At 40.0% G+C, this 26,857-nt stretch overlaps 1 protein-coding gene across 1 annotated transcript in view; it reads left to right on the forward strand.

The window, feature by feature from the left end:
* Positions 1-26,857, forward strand: part of gli1 (GLI family zinc finger 1) — a 224,482-nt gene that overhangs the window by 166,155 nt on the left and 31,470 nt on the right. Inside the window, exons 2-3 of the mRNA XM_061937735.2 lie at positions 9,562-9,671; positions 23,843-24,066. Of these exons, the coding sequence (XP_061793719.2) occupies positions 9,601-9,671; positions 23,843-24,066 (295 nt within the window). The 5' untranslated portion in view covers positions 9,562-9,600. The remainder of the gene's footprint in view (positions 1-9,561; positions 9,672-23,842; positions 24,067-26,857) is intronic.

The raw sequence follows: 26,857 nt of genomic DNA on the forward strand, positions 1-26,857 counted from the left end.
CATTCCGATCTATTTAATTATTTTTATTTTTTTTATTTTTTATTCTCTCTGTTCCCCTCTCTTTTTTCTTTCTTCTCTCATTTTCTCTTATTCAGTTCCAATTATACTTAACAATTCGGCTTAACGATTCGGTTCTTTAACGGTTCTCTTATTTGGGGAAAAAAAGAGAAAAAAACGGTGGATTTTGCCTCGGTTTTGTTGAGTTTAGAGGTACAAAGCCTAACGTGAGGTCACATTTGTATAGAACTGGGAATCTTTGGGCACCTCACGGTTCAATTAAAAATCGAGTATTGATGCATATTTAATTTATTTACACTATATTGGCAAAAGTATTTGGCCACCCATCCAAATGATCAGAATCAGGTGTCCTAATCACTTGGCCCGTCCACAGGTGTATAAAATCAAACACTTAGGCATGGAGACTGTTTCTACAAACATGATTTCCAGCGTGGAACTGTCATAGGATGCCACCTGTGCATAAAGGTCCATAAAGACATGGATGACACAGTCTGTTGTGGATGAACTTGACTGGCCTGCACAGAGTCCTGACCTGAACCCGATAGAACAGTGGTCCCCAACCTTTTTGTAGCTGCGGATCGGTCAACGCTTGAAAAATTGTCCCACGGATTTTTAAAGAAATACAATCATGTGTGCTTACGGACTGTATCCCTGCAGACTTTATTGATCTATATTGATATATAATGTAGATATATAATGTTTTTTATGTTGATTTAATAAAAAAAATACAAAATTATTATTATTATTATTTTTTATTTTTTGATTTTTTGTGCGGCCTGGTACCAATCGATCCACGGACCGGTACCGGGCCGCGGCCTGGTGGTTGGGGACCACTGCGATAGAACACCTTTGGGATGAATTAGAACAGAGACTGAGAGCCAGGCCTTCTCCACCAACATCAGTGTGTGACCTCACCAGTGCGCTTTTGGAAGAATGGTGGAAAATTCCTATAAACACACTCCGCAACCTTGTGGACAGCCTTCCCAGAAGAGTTGAAGCTGTAATAGCTGCAAAAGGTGGACCCACATCATATTGAACCCTATGGGTTAGGAATGGGATGGCACTTCAAGTTCATATGTGAGCCAAGGCAGGTGGCCAAATACTTTTGGCAATATAGTGTGTATTGATACAGTTTTTACATTTCTTTTCATTTCACTAAATAAGCTTTTATCACTTGCAACTATAAAAACAGTGTGTTTGTAATAAGACACCGTTACATTTGTTAATTTAATGGACGTGTGCAAAACTGGAACATAAGTAAAAAAAATTCCAAAAACCGCTTACATTTCGTGAATATTAACGGAATATTAGCAATATTGTTATTGTACCCGCTAACTAGCTTATGCTGCCATATTGACGAATAGAGCTGCAGCATTGCCTCTGAGTTAGCGAAAGTTCATTCTAGATGATATATCATGCCTCTCACCTGGATAGTAGAAGGCTGTGGACATGATCCGAGAAGTTGGTCAACTTTGACATCCAACTAAAACGTGGACATGGCGAGAAAGACACGTATTATGATTAATTCTTCATCTAAACAGGAAGATATAAACATCCCATCAGTCTTTGTCCCAGTGAGAGCAGACATTGTACAGTAAGTTATTGTTTTATTAAGTTGATAGTTTGTATTTCATTCCGATCTAGACGGGTGGTGTATGCGAAAGTCATTCGGATTGTAGCGCATGAAAATACATTTTCCGAAATTCGGGTTAGAATTATCCTCACTGCGCATGTCTTTGATGTCAGCTACACTTTGATGGTGTAGCGGGGACTAAATTGAATAGTATCTGAATGAAGCGATTGATTCAACATGTAGCGTTACAGGCTGTTGAGTCTGTTGCTTTAAAACGAGACTAGCAAAACCAAAAGTATGGCCTGGAGTGTCACGTGTCGATGCAACAATAAAAGAAGGGATCCAGTTGTCGTCTAAACGAGCTATTTTATTCACGACATTACAGCTACTCCAAGTGCTAACCGCTAGCCTCAAACAGATAGACACAATATTGAAACATGAAGACGCACCACAACATAAAAAGCACAGAACAGCTCAATTTCAAAAAGAGAGGTAAAACAAAAGTAGTGAACAAAAGGAAACAATGATAAAGTACCTTGATAACATCGGAGAAAGAAAAATTGCACAAAGCTATGTTTAGCAGTGGAATTCTAATGCTTCTTTTGCACCTGCAGTGAGCGAACTGGTCCAAAAGATGGCGGACGAGCACAGATAATAACACACCTTTCTGTTTATGTTATGTTCCGCGCATGTCAAAGTAAAGTATTCCGATTTAAGGTGTGATGCATGAAAATCCACGTCATTTTTTTCAGGTCCATGTACACAGTAACATTCTAATGACGAATTATGATCAGATTAAATAAATGTTGTCCATGCACACGGGGCTATTCGATCCTATTCAGATTCCTGGGGTGATGATTAGCTATAGAATCGATTCTCTAATCTTGATTCAAACCAATTCTCTCTCTCTATATATACATATATATATATTTATATGTATATTTGTTTTCTATTTTTTATTTTTATTTTTTAAACATGAATCCGTTTGGAGACAGGATGGAAAGCAATCGCGACTTGGATGGTCATTGATATTTTTGTGCACCATTACTAAATATGTCTAATCAGCAAATGAATGATGGGGTGTTACAAGTTATTAATGATATAAACTAACAAGAAAAAAAGATATGAAAATAGATTATATACAAAACCCAAAAACCAGTGAAGTTGTCACGTTGTGTAATTGGTAAATAAAAACAGAATACAATTGAATAGACTGCAAAGACAAGATATTTAATGTTCACACTGAGAAACTTATTTTTTTGTGTGCAAATAATCATTAATTTAGACTATAATGGCAGCAACACATTGCAAAAAAGTTGTCACAGGGGCATTTTTACCACTGTGTTACATGGCCTTTCCTTTTAACAACACTCAGTAAACGTTTGAGAACTGAGGAGACAAATTTTTGATGTGGAATTATTTCCCATTCTTGCTTGATGTACAGCTTAAGTTGTTCAACAGGGTCTCTGCTGTGCCACACTTTTTAAATTCTCGGGCCCAGGGGTTTCTGGGTGTTGTTGATAAATGGCTTTCGCTTTGCATAGTAGAGTTTTAACTTGCACTTACAGATGTAGCGACCAACTGTAGTTACTGAGAGTGGTTTTCTGACGTGTTCCTGAGCCCATGTGGTGATATCCTTTACACACTGATGTCGCTTTTTGATGCAGTACCGCCTGAGGAATCGAAGGTCATGGGCATCCGATGTTGGTTTTCGGCCTTGCCGCTTATGTGCAGTGATTTCTCCAGATTCTATGCACCTGCACCTTTTGATAATATTACAGACCGCAGATTCCTTGCAATGGATGGTTGAGAAATGTTCTTCTTAATGTTCGACAATTTGCTCACGCATTTGTTAACAAAGTGATATCCTTTACACACTGATGTCGCTTTTTGATGCAGTACCGCCTGAGGTGTTGAAGGTCACGGGCATTGCCGCTTACGTGAAGTGATTTCTCCAGATTCTCTGAACCTTTTGATGATATTACGGACCGTAGATGGCAAAATCCCTAAATTCCTTGCAATAGCTGGTTGAGAAATGTTGTTCTTAAACAATTTGCTCACGCATTTGTTGACAAAGTGGTGACCCTCGCCCCGTCCTTGTTTGTGAATGGCTGAAGCTGCTTTTATACCCAATCATGGCACCCACCTGTTCCCAATTAGCCTGTTCAACTGTAGGATGTTCCATTTAAGTGTTTGATGAGCATTCCTCAACTTTCTCAGTCTTTTTTGCCACTTGTGCCAGCTTTTTTTGAAACATGTGGCAGGCATCAAATTCCAAATGAGCTAATGTTTGCAAAAAATAACAAAGTTTTCCAGTTCAAACCTTAAGTATCTTGTCTTTGCAGTCTGGTCAACTGAATATAAGTTGAAAAGGATTTGCAAATCATTGTATTCTGTTTTTATTTACCATTTACACAACGTGACAACTTCACACTAGGTTTGGGGTTTGTAAACACCTGCCACACAATCATAGTGCCATCGTATGTGCAGACTTGTTGGACAATCCAATATAGTCAAACACCCTTGCGAGACAGACAAGTGTAGTGTGTGTGTGTGTGTGTGTGTGTGTCTATGTGTGTATAAGCGCCCCTTTGTGGCATTTATGAGTTTTGGACAGCTGAAGTGTCGGTGGAGATCTCCATTTAGCACTTCAGCTAATTATCGTACATACATCCCGAGCCATGCAATTAGCACCAGGTCCTCCTGGGTCATTTAGCCACTTGCTAAGTTTACATTTTCCCCGTGAGGCTTAAACAGATTCTAACACTCGTGCAGCAGCAACATAACCGTCCTGGCCACAACACACCCTCTTTCATCCTAAGCACACACCACTTTTCTCACTTGTCACGTGGGAAGGCCGGCAACATGATGAAGCGCGTCCACAGGAGGTAAGAAGGTGTTTATAGAAAGAATTAGCGTCCTCCCTGTGGACACAACACCCGAACGCTTCGGCATTGTCTTTTTGCATTTAAAATATTCTCTCATCCCTCGCACATATTTTTTGGGGGGGGAAAAATCTGATGACTTTTCACAAAAACATGTTTTTTCGTACAACCTATACATATTTTAAGAAATATGCTTTCATTCTATCAGTATGCATACAAATATGGTAGATCATTAAGTATACAACTTAAAAACTTGAACTTGAAGTGCCATCCCATTCCTAACCCATAGGGTTCAATATGATTTCGGTCCACCATTTGCAGCGATTACAGCTTCAACTCTTCTGGGAAGGCTGTCCACAAGGTTGCGCAGTGTATTTATAGGAATTTTCCACCATTCTTCCAAAAGCGCATTGGTGAGGTCACACACTGATGTTGGTGGAGAAGGCCTGGCTCTTAGTCTCCGTTTTAATTCATCCCAAAGGTGTTCTATCGGGTTCAGGTCAGGACTCTGTGCAGACCAGTCAAGTTCATCTACACCAGACTCTGTCATCCATGTCTTTATGGACCTTGCTTTGTGCACTGGTGCGCAGTCATGTTGGAAGAGGAAGGGGCCCGCTCCAAACTGTTCCCACAAGGTTGAGAGCATGGAATTGTCCAAAACGTTTTGGTATCCTGGAGCATTCAAAGTTCCTTTCACTGGAACTAATGGGCCAAGCCCAACTCCTGAAAAACAACCCCACACCATAATTCATCCTCCACCAAATGTCACACCCGGCACCAAAGGTGTTCTATCGAGTTCAGGTCAGGACTCTGTGCAGGCCAGTCAAGTTCATCCACACCAGACTCTGACATCCATGTCTTTATGGACCTTTATGCACAGGTGGCATCCTATGACAGTTCCACGCTGGAAATCACTTGAGAGCGGCCCATTCTTTTACCAATGTTTGTAGAAACAGTCTCCATGTCTAAGAGCTTGATTTTATACACCTGAGGCCGGACCAAGTGATTAGGACACCTGATTCTGATCATTTGGATGGGTGGCCAAATACTTTTGGCAATATAACCAAATATAACCTTATTTTTGCAGGTTTCAAACTTTATTTCTTAATATAGTGTAATTGCCCAGCTCTGCAGTAGAGGATAGAAAGAAGAAAAATGGGGGGACAAATTATATATATATATTGGCCCTAGTGTGTGAATGTGAGTGTGAATGTTGTTGGATGGATATATATATATATATATATATATATATACAGGTAAAAGCCAGTAAATTAGAATATTTTGAAAAACTTGATTTATTTCAGTAATTGCATTCAAAAGGTGTAACTTGTACATTATATTTATTCATTGCACACAGACTGATGCATTCAAATGTTTATTTCATTTAATTTTGATGATTTGAAGTGGCAACAAATGAAAATCCAAAATTCCGTGTGTCACAAAATTAGAATATTACTTAAGGCTAATACAAAAAAGGGATTTTTAGAAATGTTGGCCAACTGAAAAGTATGAAAATGAAAAATATGAGCATGTACAATACTCAATACTTGGTTGGAGCTCCTTTTGCCTCAATTACTGCGTTAATGCGGCGTGGCATGGAGTCGATGAGTTTCTGGCACTGCTCAGGTGTTATGAGAGCCCAGGTTGCTCTGATAGTGGCCTTCAACTCTTCTGCGTTTTTGGGTCTGGCATTCTGCATCTTCCTTTTCACAATACCCCACAGATTTTCTATGGGGCTAAGGTCAGGGGAGTTGGCGGGCCAATTTAGAAAAGAAATACCATGGTCCGTAAACCAGGCACGGGTAGATTTTGCGCTGTGTGCAGGCGCCAAGTCCTGTTGGAACTTGAAATCTCCATCTCCATAGAGCAGGTCAGCAGCAGGAAGCATGAAGTGCTCTAAAACTTGCTGGTAGACGGCTGCGTTGACCCTGGATCTCAGGAAACAGAGTGGACCGACACCAGCAGATGACATGGCACCCCAAACCATCACTGATGGTGGAAACTTTACACTAGACTTCAGGCAACGTGGATCCTGTGCCTCTCCTGTCTTCCTCCAGACTCTGGGACCTCGATTTCCAAAGGAAATGCAAAATTTGCATGGTTGGGTGATGGTTTGGGGTGCCATGTCATCTGCTGGTGTCGGTCCACTCTGTTTCCTGAGATCCAGGGTCAACGCAGTTGTATTAGCCTTAAGTAATATTCTAATTTTGTGACACACGGAATTTTGGATTTTCATTTGTTGCCACTTCAAATCATCAAAATTAAATGAAATAAACATTTGAATGCATCAGTCTGTGTGCAATGAATAAATATAATGTACAAGTTACACCTTTTGAATGCAATTACTGAAATAAATCAAGTTTTTCAAAATATTCTAATTTACTGGCTTTTACCTGTATATATATATATATATATATATATATATATATATATATATATATATATATATATATATATATATATATATATGTATATGTTTATGTATATATATATATATATATATATATATATATATATATATATATATATATATGTATATGTTTATATATATTTATATATATATATATATATATATATATATATATATATATATATATATATATATATATATAAACATATATATATATATATATATATATATATATATATATATATATATATATATATTTATATATATATATATATATATATTAAAAATATATATATATATGTATATATATATATATATATATATATATATATATATATATATATACGTTAGTTCAGGAAAAAACACAGAGGTTATATCATCCCTACAAGCCTGTTTCGCAGATTTCCCTGCTCCTCAGGGGATTTTATAAAATCCCCTGACAGTAAAAGTGTTTATGTATACTATATCTCCAGCAATGGTCATGTGGGGACATACATTATGGTATTTTGAGAGGTAATCATTGAAGTCGGACATCACTGAAGGCCTAGGTGGGAAACGCACGGCCCGCCACTACCAATGTGTATGTGTGTATAAATGATATATACACATTTATCTGTACAGTATGTGGGTTTGTGTCACTTTTTTCCAGGAACACTCTATCACAATGTCCGATGGAGTTCTAACAAAAGGTTTTTGTTTTTTTGCTTTCTAACTTAACAATCGTCTCGTTCTAGGTAGCGAGCAATGCAGCTAATAGGCGCAATCAATTCTATTCTAAAAACGTTATGACGGACCACCTCAAAAAAACGGAATGGAATGTTACAGTTTTTTACTGAATAGAACACTCAAAATGTACATGAAAAGAAAGAAAGTGGGATTTACAATATTAACTACGAACAATAAAACATTGAATATTAACAACAAATGAACATATTTTACTTCTCAGACCAGCTCCTCCATAGTTTTGTATCTTTTACAATCAAGTGACGTGTGGTGAGGTTGATGGCTGGTGAGGCACTGACTTCATCACAGTCAGATTTACAAACATATGAACCCTAAAGAGTACCTTATTCACCTTTTGATTGGCAGCAGTTAACGGGTTATGTTTAAAAGCTCATACCAGCATTCTTCTCTGCTTGGCACTCAGCATCAAGGGTTGGAATTGGGGGTTAAATCACCAAAAATGATTCCCGGGCGTGGCGCCACTGCTGCCCACTTTTCCCCTCACCTCCCAGGGGGTGAGCAAGGGGATGGGTCAAATGCAGAGTAGAAATTTCACCACACCTAGTGTGTGTGTGTGACAATCATTGGTACTTAACTTTAACTTTACACATACAAACTGTCGCACACAAAAAAGCACATTTAATAAAAAAAACGTTATTATGGTCTTACCTTTACTTATAAATGAAGTCCATGCGCAGCTCCTTTTGAACAAAAGCATCGATAACTTGTTTATAGAAGTCTTCCTTATCTTTTTTCAGTTTTAAACGTCTCTCTGTCTCGATGGAGATCTTCCTTTAATTATTGCCTCCTGCTTCGATTGAAAGTCCAGTTTAGAAAACTGTTTTATTTTAGATATATAATCCTCCATGTTAAAAGTCCAGGCGAGAGGAAAAAATAAACGATCGCTGCTAACTGTTGCTGCTTGTTGTCACTTCTTCTGCAGTCAAGTAGTCGTATGAATGATCTCTGGGATTACTACCGCCCTCTACCACCAGGAGGCAGGATTACTGCGAGCCTCACACAGTGCGTCTTCGCAGCAGTTTTTATGATTGCTCAGCACAAGAAATACGTTACACACATACAGTTGTTGACAAAATACACTGTACATTATATACCTCAGCTAACTAAAATATGGAAATGTATAATATAGTTCATATAGCAATGCGGTCTCACTGCACAGCAGGTCAGCAGTTAGCCGAGTCATTGCGCAATCCATGGTGAGGCTTAACTGGCTGCTGACTCACCGCAAGTCTCTTCTTAGTATTTGAACGGCAAAAGTGAAAATTCAGCGAGTTTGAATAAAAAATTATCTAAAACTGGTGAAGTGAAATGGAAAATAACATAATTGTATAATCACTGGATACATATAAAAATGTAATTATTTTTTTTTCTTTCCATGATGGCACGTGAGGCCCCGCCTCACCTGCCTCCCCTGACTGCACGTCACTGATATATATATATATATATATACATATATATATATATATATATATATGAGTGAGAGAGAGAGAGAGAGAGCAGCAGTAACTGCCTGTATACAACTTATTTCTTAAAAATATGACTTTATTCTTGTATGTTTTCTACTGTAGTTATTGTAAGTTTATTTTTTGATCTGTCACTTTAATAGTACAACTTTTTCCTCAGACTTCTTTATAGAAAAACATGACTTTTCATTCAAATACTCCACTTTTGTTTGTCTGGAACATGTGATACATTTTAGCATGAGATGTAAAATCATGCTGGTTGCAAGAAGTGTGCTGCTGTAATTCATACTTTCATCCTACTTCTCACTAAACGTATTTGAGCACCGCCTTTGAAAATAAACTCAGCCTGGTGCTGTGTTATTATCGTCCTACACATCCATTTTTGGGCCCACAACTGTTTTTGTCTGTTCCGTGTTTGAGTCCACTGTGGTTTGTGTAAGTCCTGAGCGTGTCTTTGTGTTGCGTCAGGTCGTCGGCGTGAGGCGAGCGGCGGGCCTGTGAGCCCCGATGCCAGTGGACATGCAGCCACACCAGGGCCTGTATCAGTATGAGACCTCACCCAGCCAGCCCTCCAGAGGGTAAGGAACCCACCGAGCATGCTCCTCGACTACATGATATCCTAGTATCTTTATAACAAACTGTGGTGTACACCACTGTAAAAACTGTTTATACTGTATTTGCATTGGCAGGATTCACATTTTACAAAACAGTTCTTCATAGTGTAAAACATAAGTATTTTGACATTTGATATTTGATAGTCGAATCTTGGATTCAGGAGGAACAGTGTGGTTTTCGTCCTGGTCGTGGAACGGTAGACCAGCTCTACACTCTCGGCAGGGTCCTTGAGGGTGCATGGGAGTTTTTCCAACCAGTCTACATGTGCTTTGTGGACTTGGAGAAGGCATTCGATCGTGCTCAGAGAGTATGGGGTATCGGACTGTCTGATTGTGGCGGTCCGCTCCCTGTACGATCAGCTTTCTGAGACTCTTATTTTGTTAGCGCAGGCAGGATGAAGCAGGGCTTTTATTGGGAAGACAGGAACTGTTGCAGTCGGTTGAAATAAAAATAGTTTCTGGCCTTCCTGTCGGTCGTTTTTTCTTAATAATGATCTGGCAGAAGCCTCTCACAAGACCCTCGGGTGCCGTGAATTTCAATCAAGTGACGAACGTGATGCCTTGGTGAAGATTGATGACTGCTCATTTTCAGGTCTATTTTTTTTTTGCCTGGCGATGGACTGACACACTTTATTTGGTTCTTTTCAATCTAAACGTTGCTGCCTTGTTCTTCCTTATGTGCCACGAGTGGTGCTGACACCTTGACGGTTCCCCTCCTCAGGTCACAACCTGCTTCTATTTCCATGCCCGCCTTTATTCCGAGGGCCCTGCAAGCCACAAGGTCTGCCTGCAAGTGTTGCGGCCATGCTGCAAACTCAGTCTTAACATCCCCGCTCCCCCCCTCCACCATGCCACCCAGGTTGCGGGTTGGACTCGGTCCCTCTCTGACAGCTGCTAATTACAGGCTGACCAGCCCCTGCTGCGCTCTGCATGACTGCCCCTTCGCCCCGCTCAGGTTACCCACGGCCATGAGGCTGGGCCGGAGAGAAAGGTGGCCGGGGCGGGAGAAAGATAGAAAATATATAGTTGGGGGTGGTAACGGAGACGTTGAACAGATTGAATAGTGAGAGAGAAAAAGGGAGGTGGGTTACATTCTGGGCCGGGGAGGGGGTGGTTTTGCAGTGGATTAGAGGGTGCAGATTAAGCTGCATGTTGTGCTCAAAGAGAGCTGAAAGAAAGAATTAGAAAGTGGACGCATGAAGACGACCTCTTTTGGACGCAAACATGAGGGACAGCGACAAGGATGGATTATGGGTAACGGTTAATAGTTTAGTTCGGGGGTGTCCAAACTTTTTCCACTAGGGATTGCACACTGAAAAATGAAAGAATACGGGGGTCATATTGATTAGAGATGTCCGATAATGGCTTTTTTGGCCGATATCCGATATTGTCCAACTCTTAATTACTGATTCCGATATCAACCGATACCGATATATACAGTCGTGGAATTAACACATTATTATGCCTAATTTTGTTGTGATGCCCCACTGGATGCATTAAATAATGTAACAAGGTTTTCCAAAATAAATCAACTCAAGTTATGCAAAAAAATGCCAACATGGCACTGCCATATTTATTATTGAAGTCACAAAGTGCATTATTTTTTTTAACATGCCTCAAAACAGCAGCTTGGAATTTGGGACATGCTCTCCCTGAGAGAGCATGAGGAGGTTGAGGTGGGCAGGGTTGGGGGGGGGGGGGGTAGCGGGGGGTGTATTTTGTAGCGTCCCGGAAGAGTTAGTGCTGCAAAGGGGTTCTGGGTATTTGTTCTGTTGTGTTCATGTTGTGTTACGGTGCGGATGTTCTCCCGAAATGTGTTTGTCATTCTTGCTTGGTGTGGGTTCACAGTGTGGCGCATGTTTATAACAGTGTTAAAGTTGTTTATACGGCCACCCTCGGTGTGACCTGTATGGCTGTTGTCCAAGTATGCTTTGCATTCACTTGTGTGTGTGAAAAGCCGTAGATATTATGAGACTTGGCCAAAGCACAAAGGCAGTGCCTTTAAGTCTTATTGGCTCTCTGTACTCCTCCCTACGTCCGTGTACACAGCGGCGTTTCAAAAAGTCATGAATTTTACTTTCGGAAACCGATACCGATAATTTTGAAACCAATACCGATAATTTCCGATATTACATTTTAAAGCATTTATCGGCCGATAATATCGGCAGTCCGATATTATTGTACATCATCTAATTTTGATATATTTAATTTTCAAAGCAAATACAAATGTTTGTGTTTGCAAACCTTACAAAAGCACATGTTTCTAGTAAAACTCACAAAGATACATTAATACAGATATTATTAGACATATTGTATGTTTGGTTTAGGAGTTATGCTTGAATAATTGTTTTATTGCTGGATTCACATTTTCTCAGGATTCTAAGAACATTACTGTCACATTGAGTAAAAAACTATTTTTTTGTGTTTCTAAACCTTACAAAAGCTCATGTTTCTAGTAAAACTGACAAAAATACATTAATACAGGCATTATTAGACATATTGCATGTTTGGTTTAGGAGTTATGCGTGAAGAAATGTTTTATTGCTTCATTCGCATTTTCTCAGGATTCTAAGGAAATTACTGTCGTATTGAATCAAAAAAAAAAAAGTTGTGTTTGTAAACCTTACAAAAAGCACATGTTTCTAGTCAAACTCACAAAGATACATTATTACAGGCATTATTAGACATATTGCATGTTTGGTTTAGGAGTTATGCTTGAAGAAATGTTTTTTGCGTCGTTCGCATTTTCTCAGGATTTTAAGAACATTACTGTCATATTGAGTAAAAAAACAAATGTTTCTGTTTGTAAACCTTACAAAAATACATGATTCTAGTAAAACTGACAAAGATACATTAATACAGATATTATTAGACATATTGCATGTTTGGTTTAGGAGTTATGCTTGAAGAAATGTTTTTTGCATCATTCGCATTTTCTCAGGATTCTAAGAACATTACTGTCATATTGAGTAAAAAACTAATTTTTGCTTTTGTAAACCTTACAAAAGTACATATTTCCGGGAAAAAGAACACATATATATTAATACAGATATTATTAGACATATTGCATGTTTGGTTTAGGAGTTATGCTTGAATCATTTTTTGTTGCGTGATTCACATTTTCTCAGGATTCTAAGGACATTACTGTTGTATTGAATAAAAAACAAATGTTTGTGTTTGTAAACCTTACAAAACCTCATGTTTCTAGTAAAACTCACAAAGATACATTAATACAGGCATTATTAGACATATTGCATGTTTGGTTTAGGAGTTATGTGTGAAGAAATGTTGTATTGCTTCATTCGCATTTTCTCAGGATTCTAAGAAAATTACTGTCGTATTGAATAAAAAAAAAAAAGTTGTGTTTGTAAACCTCACAAAAAGCACATGTTTCTAGTCAAACTCACAAAGATGCATTATTTCAGGCATTATTAGACGTATTGCATGTTTGGTGTAGGAGTTATGCTTGAAGAAATGTTTTATACATTACTGTCATATTGAGTAAAAAACTAAATATTTGTGTTTGCAAACCTTACACTAGCACATTTTTGGGCTCCTCTCAGTTTTGGTGAGTGGTTAAGGACCCTGGCACCAAAAAGGTCTCAGTCATTTAAGTGTTAAAAATAAGTAATTGTATTTTTTTAATTTTTTTTTTAATGTTTAATTGCCCTTTTTTTCCTCAAAGAAAGCCCTGCTTTTGAATGCCCCCCCCCCCCAAATGTTTCTAAATGGAATATTTGACGTAATTGGAGCCTTAAATATGTAAATAATTTGAAACAACATCACTTTTGATTCATTACTAAAAAAACAAATCAGAATAAAGGTCCTGAGGATCCAAAAGCCCGCCATTCATAAAAGTGTTAAAATCAATAATTTCTGTTTTAATGCTTAAATCAGTTTTATCTATCAATCATAAGTTTTTATAATTTTTTTGAGCACTGACAGTCTTAAAGTAAAAACAAAAAAAAGGCTGTGTAATTATGGTCAATATAGCATTACAACTGTTTGCTCTTTTATTCTAAGTTATATATATATATATATATATATATATATATATATATATATATATATATATATATATATATACTTTTTTTTTTTCTTTTTTTTTAACGTAAACGTATTTTGGAAATGTGCCGTGGGCTGTTAAAATATTAGCTGCGGGCCACAAATGGCACCCCGGGGCCGCACTTTGGACACCTTTGATGTAGTTGATTTGCAGCATGCATAACATGAACAATGAAGTTGTCATGACAACAAATTAAAAAGTGCACTGTGCTAAGTGGCAAGTGTCAGCATGTGGCCAATATAATGTCTGCAGAAACCTCTTAAATACCGATTGAATGTAAGTGTGACATCATTATTATTCTTGCTAAATCCAACAATAAAATGCAGATGAAATCATACTGAGATGGCAGGTGCGTCTTTCTACTGAGAAATACAGCAACAGCTTTTTTTTTGTTTTACTTCATTTAAAAAACAGCTTCTCCAGCACAAATGTGTCAGTTATTGTATAAACATACTCAACAACTTTCTGAAAAACAGAAGGAGATCATACTTTTACCACAAAGTCCATTTTCATTATGAAGGACAGGCAAATACACTATATTGCCAAAAGTATTTGGCCACCCATCCAAATGATGAGAATCAGGTGTCTTAATCACTTGGCCCGGCCACAGGTGTATAAAATCAAGCACTTAGGCATGGAGACTGTTTCTACAAACATTTGTGAAAGAATGGGCCGCTCTCAGGAGTCATAGAATGCCACCTGTGCAACAAATCCAGTCGTGAAATTTCCTCGCTCCTAAATATTCCAAAGTCAACTTTATTATAAGAAAAGTGAAGAGTTTGGGAACAACAGCAACTCAGCCACCAAGTGGTAGGCCACGTAAACTGACAGAGAGGGGTCAGCGGATGCTGAAGCGCATAGTGCAAAGACTTTCTGCAGTCAGTTGCTACAGAGCTCCAAACTTTGTGTGACCTTCCATTTAGCCCACGTACAGTACGCAGAGAGCTTTGTGGAATGGGTTTCCATGGCCGAGCAGCTGCATCTAAGCCATACATCACCAAGTCCAATGCAAAGCGTGGGATGCAGTGGTGTAAAGCACGTCGCCACTGGACTCTAGAGCAGTGGAGACGCCTTCTCTGGACTGATGAATCACACTTTTCCATCTGGCAATCTGATGGACCAGTCTGGGTTTGGAGGTTGCCAGGAGAACGATACATTTCGGACTGCATTGTGCCGAGTGTGAAATTTGGTGGAGGAGGAATTATTGTGCGGGGTTGTTTTTCAAGAGTTGGGCTTGGCCCTTTAGTTCCAGTGAAAGGAACTTTGAATGCTCCAGGATACCAAAACATTTTGGACAATTCCATCCTCCCAACCTTGTGGGAACAGTTTGGAGCGGGCCCCTTCCTCTTCCAACATGACTGTGCACCACTGCACAAAGCAAGGTCCATAAAGACATGGATGACAGAGTCTGATGTGGATGAACTTGACTGGCCTGCACAGAGTCCTGACCTGAACTTGATAGAACACCTTTGGGATGAATTAGAACAGAGACTGAGAGCCAGGCCTTCTCCACCAACATCAGTGTATGACCTCACCAATGCGCTTTTGGAAGAATGGTGGAAAATTCCTATAAACACACTCCGCACCCTTGTGGACAGCCTTCCTAGAAGAGTTGAAGCTGTAATAGCAGCAAAAGGTGGACCCACATCATATTGAACCCTATGGGTTAGGAATGGGATGGCACTTAAGTTCATATGTGAGCGGAGGCAGGTGGCCAAATACTTTTGGCAATAGAGAGTATGTCCCATGTTTGATTAGTTGTCTTCTTAGTTATTGTGTTCGGATTGAACTGAAATGTCTGTGTTGCATTTTGAGAGTTTTTCTCTCGCTCTTTGATCTGTCACTTACATTGCCATGCACTAAATGAGTTGAGTTTTAGTTTGAGTTTATTTGGAACATGCATGCATACAACATGATGCATCACACATGCATGCATACAACATTACGCATCACACATGCATGCATACAACATGATGCATCACACATGCATGCATACAACATGATGCATCACACATGCATACAACATGATGCATCACACATGCATGCATACAACATGATTCATCACACATGCATGCATACAACATGATACATCACACATGCATGCACACAACATGATACATCACACATGCATGCATAAAACATGATGCATCACACATGCATGCATACAACATGATGCATCACACATGCATGCATACAACATGATGCATCACACATGCATGCATACAACATGATGCATCACACATGCATGCATACAACATGATACATCACACATGCATGCATACAACATGGTGCATCTCACATGCATGCATACAACATGATGCATCACACATGCATGCATACAACATGATGCATCACACATGCATGCATACAACATGATACATCACACATGCATTCATACAACATGATGCATCACACATGCATGCATACAACATGATACATCACACATTCATGCATACAACATGATACATCACACATGCATGCATACAACATGATGCATCACACATGCATGCATACAACATGATGCATCACACATGCATGCATACAACATGATACATCACACATGCATGCATACAATATGGTGCATCTCACATGCATGCATACAACATGATGCATCACACATGCATGCATACAACATGATGCATCACACATGCATGCATACAACATGATACATCACACATGCATGCATACAACATGATGCATCACACATGCATGCTTACAACATGATGCATCACACATGCATGCATACAACATGATGCATCACACATGCATGCATACACCATGATGCATCACAATTTTCAGTTTCTCTATTCAACATGTTCGAAAAAGAATAGGAAGAAGCAGAGCTTATTTAATCCTACCCTTTTTCCTTTACATAGATGTGGCTAAAACCTTTGTTCACTTCCTGTTCTCAATTTATTCACAATATAGTCCATAAGTAATAACAATAACAATAAATAAATAATAATTGGTGATGTAAGTTATATTTCACATGGTGAGACGAGTAAGATTATCTAGAAAATGAATGGATGGATGAGTGATTTCAGAATGTTTATCTTCTTCTTTGTACTTTGTAAACACTTTAAGTTTGAAGAGTTTCTTGAAGTGGATCATATTAGTACATTGTTTGATTTATTTGCTTAATCCATTCCATCATTTAATTCCACATCCTGATATACTGAAGGTCTTAAGTGTCTTACGTGCATACAAATGTTTTAAATTACATTTTTCTCTAAGATTATATTTCTCCTCTTTTGTTGAGAAGAATTGTTGTATATTCTTGGGTCGCAGATTATAGTTTGCTTTGTGTATAATTTTAGCTGTTTGCAAATTCACTATGTCGTGGAATTTCAGTATTTTTGATTCAATAAATAAAGGGTTTGTATGTTATTTGTATGAAATTAGTCTAAATATTATTCAATGCTCAGTAAATATCAATAAGTATTTCCATTTTGGAGCCAACAATATTAATGACATACCATCGGTCTCTCTACTCTAATAGTTAATAATTCCAGTTGTCTTCACTTCTGTTCTAACTGTAAAACTACCTTCCTTATATCAAACATGTCAAATTAGTATTAAAAATGTCATATTAGTATTAAGGGTATGCAAGAGGTGTGTAGTAGCATCATTTTTTTCATGAGCAGCATCATAAGTTTTGATAACTATCATTGATAACTTTGTCTGTTTTTTTTAACCTTCTACAGTTCACTGTCTGATGACATAAAGTAGGTATTCTAATGCACATGTAAGACTAGAACGTTCCAAAAATGGGGACTAGCACAGATGGGCCTTTAGATATAAGCAAAACCATGAGAGTGAGCTCTCTAGTGGACAGAAGAACACATCACAGTCCTGCCACAGTTTCAGGTTCTTGCTAACACTTTTAAACCACTTTTAAAGTAATCAACCCACAAAAAAATACATATATACAGTATATATATATATATATATATATATATATATATATATATATATATATATATATATTGAAGCTCATGGAGAGAATGCCAAGAGTGTTCAAAGCAGTTATCAGAGCAAAGGGTGGCTATTTTGAAGAAACTAGAATATAAAACATGTTTTCATTCATAGATTTGATGTGACAATCTACAATGTAAATAGTCATGAAAATAAAGAAAACGCATAGAATGAGCAGAAGGTGTGTCCAAACTTTTGGCCTGTACTGTATATATATACATAAACACTATATTGCCAAAAGTATTTGGCCGCCTGCCTTGACTCACATATGAACTTGAAGTGCCATCCCATTCTTAACCCATAGGGTTCAATATGATGTGGGTCCACCTTTTGCAGCTATTACAGCTTCAACTCTTCTGCGAAGGCTGTCCACAAGGTTGCGGAGTGTATTTATAGGGATTTTCCACCATTCTTCCAAAAGCGCATTGGTGAGGTCACACACTGATGTTGGTGGAGAAGGCCTGGCTCTCAGTCGCTGTTCTAATTCATCCCAAAGGTGTTCTATTGGGTTCAGGTCAGGACTCTGTGCAGGCCAGTGAAGTTCATCCACACCAGACTCTGTCATCCATGTCTTTATGGACCTTGATTTGTGCACTGGTGCACAGTCATGTTGGAAGAGGAAGGGCCCGCTCCAAACTGTTCCCACAAGGTTGGGAGCATGGAATTGTCCAAAATGTTTTGGTATCCTGGAGCATTCAAAGTTTCTTTCACTGGAACTAACTCCTGAAAAACAACCCCACACCATAATTCCTCGGCTGAACCCTCTCTGTCAGTTTACGTGGCCTACCACTTGGTGGCTGAGTTGCTGTTGTTCCCAAACTCTTCCATTTTCTTATAATAAAGCCGACAGTTGACTTTGGAATATTTAGGAGCGAGGAAATTCCACGACTGGATTTGATGCACAGGTGGCATCATCCTATGACAGTTCCATGCTGGAAATCACTGAGAGCGGCCCATTCTTTCACAAATGTTTGTAGAAACAGTCTCCATGCCTAAGTGCTTGATTTTATACACCTGTGGCCGGGCCAAGTGATTAGGACACCTGATTCTCATCATTTGGATGGGTGGCCAAATACTTTTGGCAATATATTTATATATTGTACAGAAATGCAATTTTATGGTCAGAATGTCATTCAGGAAAGCTTTTAAACATTTTACTTGAGTGCACGTCATTTATTTGCACAACTTGCAACTTGGTAACAGGTGTATAAAATCAAGCACTTAGGCATGGAGACTGTTTCTACAAACATTTGTGAAAGAATGGGCCGCTCTCAGTGATTTCCAGCGTGGAACTGTCATAGGATGCCACCTGTGCATAAAGGTCCATAAAGACATGGATGACAGAGTCTGGTGTGGATGAACTTGAATGGCCTGCACAGAGTCCTGACCTGAACCTGATAGAACACCTTTGGGATGAATTTGAACGGAGACTGAGAGCCAGGCCTTCTCCACCAACATCAGTGTGTGATAAATAAATAAATGGGTTGTACTTGTATAGCGCTTTTCTACCTTCAAGGTACTCAAAGCGCTTTGACACTACTTCCACATTTACCCATTCACACACACATTCACACACTGATGGAGGGAGCTGCCATGCAAGGCGCTAACCAGCACCCATCAGGAGCAAGGGTGAAGTGTCTTGCTCAGGACACAACGGACATGACGAGGTTGGTACTAGGTGGGGATTGAACCAGGGACCCTCGGGTCGCGCACGGCCATTCTTCCACTGCGCCACGCCGTCCCGTGACCTCACCAATAAGCTTTTGGAAGAATGGTGGAAAATTCCTATAAAGACACTCCGCAACCTTGTGGACAGCCTTCCCAGAAGAGTTGAAGCTGTAATAGCTGCATAAGGTGGACCCACATCATATTTAACCCTATGGGTTAGGAATGGGATGATAAACTGCAATTGAAATGTTGATAATGTGCATTTATTAGAAAAAAGAATGCAGGTTATGGCAAGCAGAAAATATTTGCTTTATTTAAACTATTTTCCTTAAAATACGCATTGGAGGCTATAAAGTGTGTTTTATCTGATTACTTGATTGATGCAACAAACTAATGGATAGATTACTGAATTAATTGGTAACTGTTGCTCTACAACCCGTTGAGAATCCCTTTGCTAGGCACCTACTCAGTGGCCTAGTGGTTAGAGTGTCCGCCCTGAGATCGGTAGGTTGTGAGTTCAAATCCCGGCCGAGTCATACCAAAGACTATAAAAATGGGACCCATTACCTCCCTGCTTGGCACTCAGCATCAAGGGTTGGAATTGGGGGTTAAATCACCAAAATGATTCCCGGGCGCGGCCACCGCTGCTGCCCACTGCTCCCCTCACCTCCCAGGGGGTGATCAAGAGTGATGGGTCAAATGCAGAGAATAATCTCGCCACACCTAGTGTGTGTGTGACAATCATTGGTACTTTAACTTTAACTTTTTACTATTAGTCCACATCAGTGGCGGGCCGTGCCTTTCCCACCAAGGCCTTCAGTGACGTCCTACTTCAAAAAATACCTCCCCAAATACCATAATTGATGGACATTGAACATACTTGCCAACCCTCCCGTGCCACACAGCAATGAATCATCAGAGAGGGTGTTCAGCATGGTTCGAAAAATAGTGACAGAGAATAGAACAAGGATGGACAATTCAACACTTAACTCAACAATGAGTAGATGAGTGTTATGTGTGTGTATATGTGTAAATAAATGAACACTGAAATTCAAGTATTTATTTTTTATATATGTATATATATATATATATATATATATATATATATATATATATATATATATTTATATATATATATATATATATATATATATATATATATATATATATATATATATATATATATAATAAAATAAATATATATTTATAGCTAGAATTCACTGAAAGTCAAGTATTTCTTATATACAGTATATATGAAATACTTGACTTAGTATTTCGTCAAGTATTTCTTATATATATATATATATATATATATATATATATATGTGTATATATATATATATATATATATATATATACATATATATAGGTGTATATATATGTATATATATGTATATATATATATATATATATACATATATGTATATATATGTATATATACATATATATATATATATATATATATATATATATATATATATATATATATATATATATATATATATATATGAAATACTTGACTTGGTGAATTCTAGCTGTAAATATACTCCTCCCCTCTTAACCACGCCCCCAACCACGCCCCCCGCCCCCCCACCTCCCGAAATCGGAGGTCTCAAGGTTGGCAAGTATGACATTGAAACACATCAACAGTGTACAAAACTGACTATTTTTCGGTGCATTTAAAAGTCAATAAACCCGCAACAGCAATTAAAACATATCTTACTGTCAAAATTGAAAAAATCATGAAAAACATATTAAACGTGAAAAATAAAGAAATTAAATATTTGAACTCACAATTTGTAGCACCTATCTGACGCCGTATAAGAAAGAGGTACCCCTCGTCGTCGGTTAATTTGAGTGGAAGTGGCAGGCATTTCACCTTTTGACCACTGCGACAGGTAAGCTATCTTCTGGGGTCGGCCGACCTTGTCTCACAAGATGTAGTTTCTCTTTAAATATCTTCCTTTAAAATAGTCTTCCAAATGTATATTTGCCACCTAATCAACGTGTTGCTCTCCGTTTTTGCGGGTAAAAAAAAAGTAAGCACCGGCGATTTCTCTGCTAGGCTGCGGTGCTACTTCCTGCTTTCGCAAATAACAACCCGTGATTGGGTGATTGGATACTCACTTGGGAGGGACAAGTGAGTATCTAATCACCCTAACCCTAACGTAAGGCTACCGAGATGGGCTACTGTTACCAACTCGTGTGTTATGTACAGGGGGAGGAGACGGCACAAACAACAGGGGGCATGGTATTTAGCTATATGTTTTATTAGATATATACTATGTGTATATATATATATATATATACATATATATATATATATATATATATATATATATATATATATATATATATATATATATATATATAAATAACAAATAATAATATAAATAAACCAGGGACATGGAGTGTGACGAATCCAAAGAGTGTGTGTGTGTGTGTGAGACTATGTGTGGAGATTAGCCGTAGAGTGTTACCGGAGTGTTAAGCGAGAGGCAAGTCCAAAAGGGGCAGGGCAGGCTCGTAGATCCGTGATACAAGCAGGTAGTCGGGGGGCTATAGCGAGGCGTAGATGGTCCGTGTCCAGGCGGGAGGTCGAGATCCAAGAGGCAGTCAGGGAAGCAGAGAGAACGCGGGGGAGACGAATCGCACTTTTCGTAACGCGGGAACGGAGGGATGCTCCTGCATCGACAAGAAAACACGAGAAAATCTTTTTATTTATTTTTTTATTTAGCCTTTATTTAACCAGGTAAAATCCCATTGAGATCAAAGATCTCTTTACCAAAGGGAGACCTGGCCAAGACGGCAGCAGCAAGGTTACATTAAAAACAGTAAACAACACATAAAACATTAAATTTACAACATTACAACTTACTCACATAGCACATGTGCATACAGACAAGGTAGACTACAATCCTTTCACAAAAGCTTTAAACTCATTTAATGTAACAAGGGTTTGAAGTTGAAGATTCGATTGTAGGTTATTACAAGCCTTCGGTGCTGAAAACCTAAACGCTTTCTTGCCCAGTTCAGTTCTTACTTTGGGGATCAACACGGAGGGGAGAGAAACACAGAGAGAGAGTTTGCATAGAGCTAGATTGGTTTGGCTTACTGTACAGGACAGGTCGTTATGTTCTGGCACGGGATAGCAGGTGGTGCAGGCTAATGAAGGTGGTCCTCTGATCAGCCGCAGGTGCGCTGATTGCTGGTGATTGACTGCAGCCGCTTGCTGCCGCCGGACTGACACACGCTTGGCGCGCTCCTGGAAGTGCGCTCATCAGAACGCACAGATTCCGTGACCTTGTGATCTGATTGGCTCTGGCAACTGATAATGTTGATTCAGAAGGCTTCCGGCAGAATTCATACAGCGCTGGCAACAAGCTAGATGATTGGACAAAAGCTCTAATGTGAATCCAAGGAACACTGGATGAAGAGAATATGATGAATGATTTTACATGACGGCATGGCGAAGTTGGTAGAGTGGCCGTGCCAGCAATCGGAGGGTTGCTGGTTACTGGGGTTCAACCCCCACCTTCTACCATCCTAGTCACGTCCGTTGTGTACTTGGGCAAGACACTTCACCCCTTGCTCCTGATGGCTGCTGGTTAGCGCCTTGCATGGCAACTCCCGCCATCAGTGTGTGAATGTGTGTGTGAATGGGTGAATGTGGAAATACTGTCAAAGCGCTTTGAGTACCTTGAAGGTAGAAAAGCGCTATACAAGTATAACCCATTTATTTATTTATTACATATGTATGTGTGGAAGTCGCTTCCTAGCGGTCCCACTGACATACACTTCACAGGAGCCAGGCGTGCAAAGTTGAACCAAGTTTTAATGTACATAGATTTTATCACAAGTTTTCTCTTCAGCAGGACGCAACTTTTCAGCCACGTCCGTATCCTCTCTCCCCTCCTGCTCCCGGCCGCTTACTGCTAAAGACAACAGATGATTAGATTAATACGTACCACCTGTGAAATCTAATCACCTGCCAGCTGTGTCTCGCTGTCAGCCCATGCCCCGCCCCTATCTGATGGTGCTCGTCCTCAGCACCATAGACAGAGACCTTTGCTCCTGCAGGCTCGCTGGCCACACCTCCCTCCACAGTATGGAAAATATATTAAAAATGAAATTAACTTATTAATTTATGATCATGATTTATGTCAGGGCAACAGAGTAGACCTTGCCGGCCCGGGCGGCACATTTATGCTTTTGTAGTTGTTATTATATTATTATATGCCAACAAAATAAGCAGTTTGGTGGAGCATTTATTCATCAATCTGACTGGAATATGTGCTTAAATTGAGTTTTGTTAGATAGAGTAGGTGGTCAAGTGATGGACTGGTGGTGTCCCGATTATTTTGCATATGACTCAGGTGGTGCATTTGCACACAAGTTGATGATTTGTGTAATATTCCTTTACCAGCCTCCTGCCTCCAGACCAGTCCCCCTACAGCGACGTGCCGTCCTTGCGTGCACCGCTCCTCAGCTGCCCTCCCCAGGACTGCAGAGCCATGTACAACCCAATGACTCCCGGCATGGGTCACGGATCAGGACCGGGGCAGAACATAAGTCACTGCTTGGATCAATACATGAGGCCCCCCCAAGCTTCGCTTCCGCTCGGCATGATGGGCCACAGAAACATAGAAGGTAAGTGGATACTCTACAGCAGGGGTCTTAACCTTATTGACTTTCTTGGCCCGATATGTTTAATGGGCCCGCTCAAATATTAACAATACATTAGTAATCTTACTCTTCATTTTAATTGTACATACAATTATGTTGCTCTAAAATAAACAAACACAATTAATAGTGAATATGTTTCTTAAAACTGTCAATAAAATGAAAATACAGCTTCACCACTTTAGTCATCATTTTTGCGCTTAAGAAACGTCTATGACTTTAGCTCCAGACTTCTTCTGTTTGTTTGGGATTCTCATTACTGCCACAAGTGGTCGGAAAATGTATAACTGAGTACCACACCTGAGGCGGCACACTGGTGTACCGTGAGATATTGTTTGGTGTGCCGTGGGAGTTTATTTTATTTCACCTAATTGGGTTAAAAATAGGGCTTCACGGTGGCAGAGGGGTTAGTGCATCTGCCTCACAATACGAAGGTCCTGAGTAGTCTTGGGTTCAATCCCGGGCTTGGGATCTTTCTGTGTGGAGTTTGCATGTTCTCCCCATGACTGCGTGGGTTCCCTCCGGGTACTCCGGCTTCCTCCCACCTCCAAAGACATGCACCTGGGGATAAGTTGATTGGCAACACTAAATTGGCCCTACCTAGTGTGTGAATGTTGTCTGTCTATCTGTGTTGGCCCTGCGATGAGGTGGCGACTTGTCCAGGGTGTACCCCGCCTTCCGCACGATTGTAGCTGAGATAGGCTCCAGCGCCCCCCCGCGACCCCAAAGGGAATAAGCAGTAGAAAATGGATGGATGGATGGATGGGTTAAAAATATTTTTTGCAAACCAGTGATTATAATCTGTGCCGTTGTTGACTGTCTGTGCTATCTGGAGCTCGGCAGAGTAACCGTGAAAAAAATATACGACACACACACATACCCCCCCCCCATCCAACGCCCTTGACGGGGTGATGGATGGCTGGGCAGCGTTTGAAGAGCTGCAACCTGCCACCATAGCCACCACTCCCTCCCTTTTGTTGCAAGTCTTGAGATGTATGTTGTAATATGTATATGTGCTTTGCTATGGAGGTTTGTTTCCCACTCAAGACTAGATTGTATTTTTTTACTCAACCTCCCCCAGCGTTGACCTTTTTCCCATCTTTTACGGGGCGCCTTGTGGCGACCCATCGGCGTTCCTGTTCTGTAACCCTGTGCACTGTTTTGGTTGTCTCATCTTGAACGGGTTTGTGCTGAAAACAAGTTTTGTTGTACTTGTGCAATGACAAAAAAGACCTACCTATCTATCTACCTACCTACCTACCTACAACATAGACCATGTGTCGCGCAAAACTAGAAATCAGATGACGGTATTAACACACATTTTTCCCAGGCTTTCGCGGGACACATACATTGATGTGGCGGGCCTTGAGTTTGATACCTGTGCGTATTGCCAATCGGTATGCACAGGTAGGAATGCTTTTATTATTTATTTTGTATTATGTGCCCATCAATAAATGTTAACCATAGAATTGAATCGTTCAAACACCGTATCAAATCTTATTGAATCGTTATGTTTTTAAAATATAATGTTATGTATCGAGATGTGTATCGAATTGTCCATCACAAAGAGATGTACAACCTGTTACGTGTTCAGAGGGAAGGAGACGGCACAGACAGGAGGGGCGTCGTTAAAGCTCTATTTATTAATATATATATATATACCATATATATAATTAATGCACAAGGGAATGGAATGTGACTAAATCCAAGAGTGTATGGTATGCGACTATGTGTGGGAATTAACTGCTGAGTGTTACCGGGAGTGTTGAGCGAGAGGCGGAAGTCCAATAGGGCGAGGCAGGCTCGGAGGTCCGTGAGCAGACGTGATGTCGAGGGGAGGGGAGAGGCGTCAAAAGTCCGTGTCCAGGCGGGAGGTCGAGATCCAAGAGGCAGTCAGTGAAGCAGAGGGAACACGGGAAGACGAGACGCACAGCTCGTGACACGGGAACGGAGGTCTGCTGTTGGAATGACGAGGAGGACACGAGACAATAAACACGACGGGGGAGAAACACAGAGAGCACAAGAGTGCGCATAGAGCATGACGCGTCGGCTTACTGTGCTGAACAGGTAGCTACGTTCTGGCGCGCGATAGCAGGTTGTGCAGGCTTACGAAGGCAGGTCCTCTGATCAGTGACAAGCGCGCTGATTGCTGGCGATTGATTGCAGCTGCTTGCTGCAGCCGGACTGACACGCGCCTCCCGAAGATGCGCCCCCCCGTTCGGGCCGTGACAGAACCATAGTAACAAGCACAATACTTACTTGGCGGCATGGCGTAGTGGGTAGAGCAACCGTGCCAGAAACCTGAGGGTTGCAGGTTCGCTCACCGCCTCTTACCATCCAAAAATCGCTGCCGTTGTGTCCTTGGGCAGGACACTTCACCCTTTTCCCCCGGTGCCACTCACACCGGTGAATTGAATGATGAATGATAGGTGGTGGTTGGAGGGGCCGTTGCCGCAAATTGCAGCCACGCTTCCGTCAGTCTACCCCAGGGCAGCTGTGGCTATGAAAGTAGCTTACCACCACCAGGTGTGAACGATTGATGGGTTCTACATGTAAAGCGACTTTGGGTACTTAGAAAAGCGCTATATAAATCCCAGTTATTATTATCATAATTATTACTTACAGTATAAACACTTTTAAGGTACAACAAAAGACTGGATTTAACTTAATGACAAAGACTACTTCCTGGTTAAGGCAACACGCCGTAGCCTATACACTACTGCCATCTAACGTCTTGAAATTGCAACTGCATGTAAAG

The sequence above is a fragment of the Nerophis lumbriciformis genome, linkage group LG03 (assembly GCF_033978685.3).
Source record: "Nerophis lumbriciformis linkage group LG03, RoL_Nlum_v2.1, whole genome shotgun sequence".
Taxonomy (NCBI): domain Eukaryota; kingdom Metazoa; phylum Chordata; class Actinopteri; order Syngnathiformes; family Syngnathidae; genus Nerophis; species Nerophis lumbriciformis.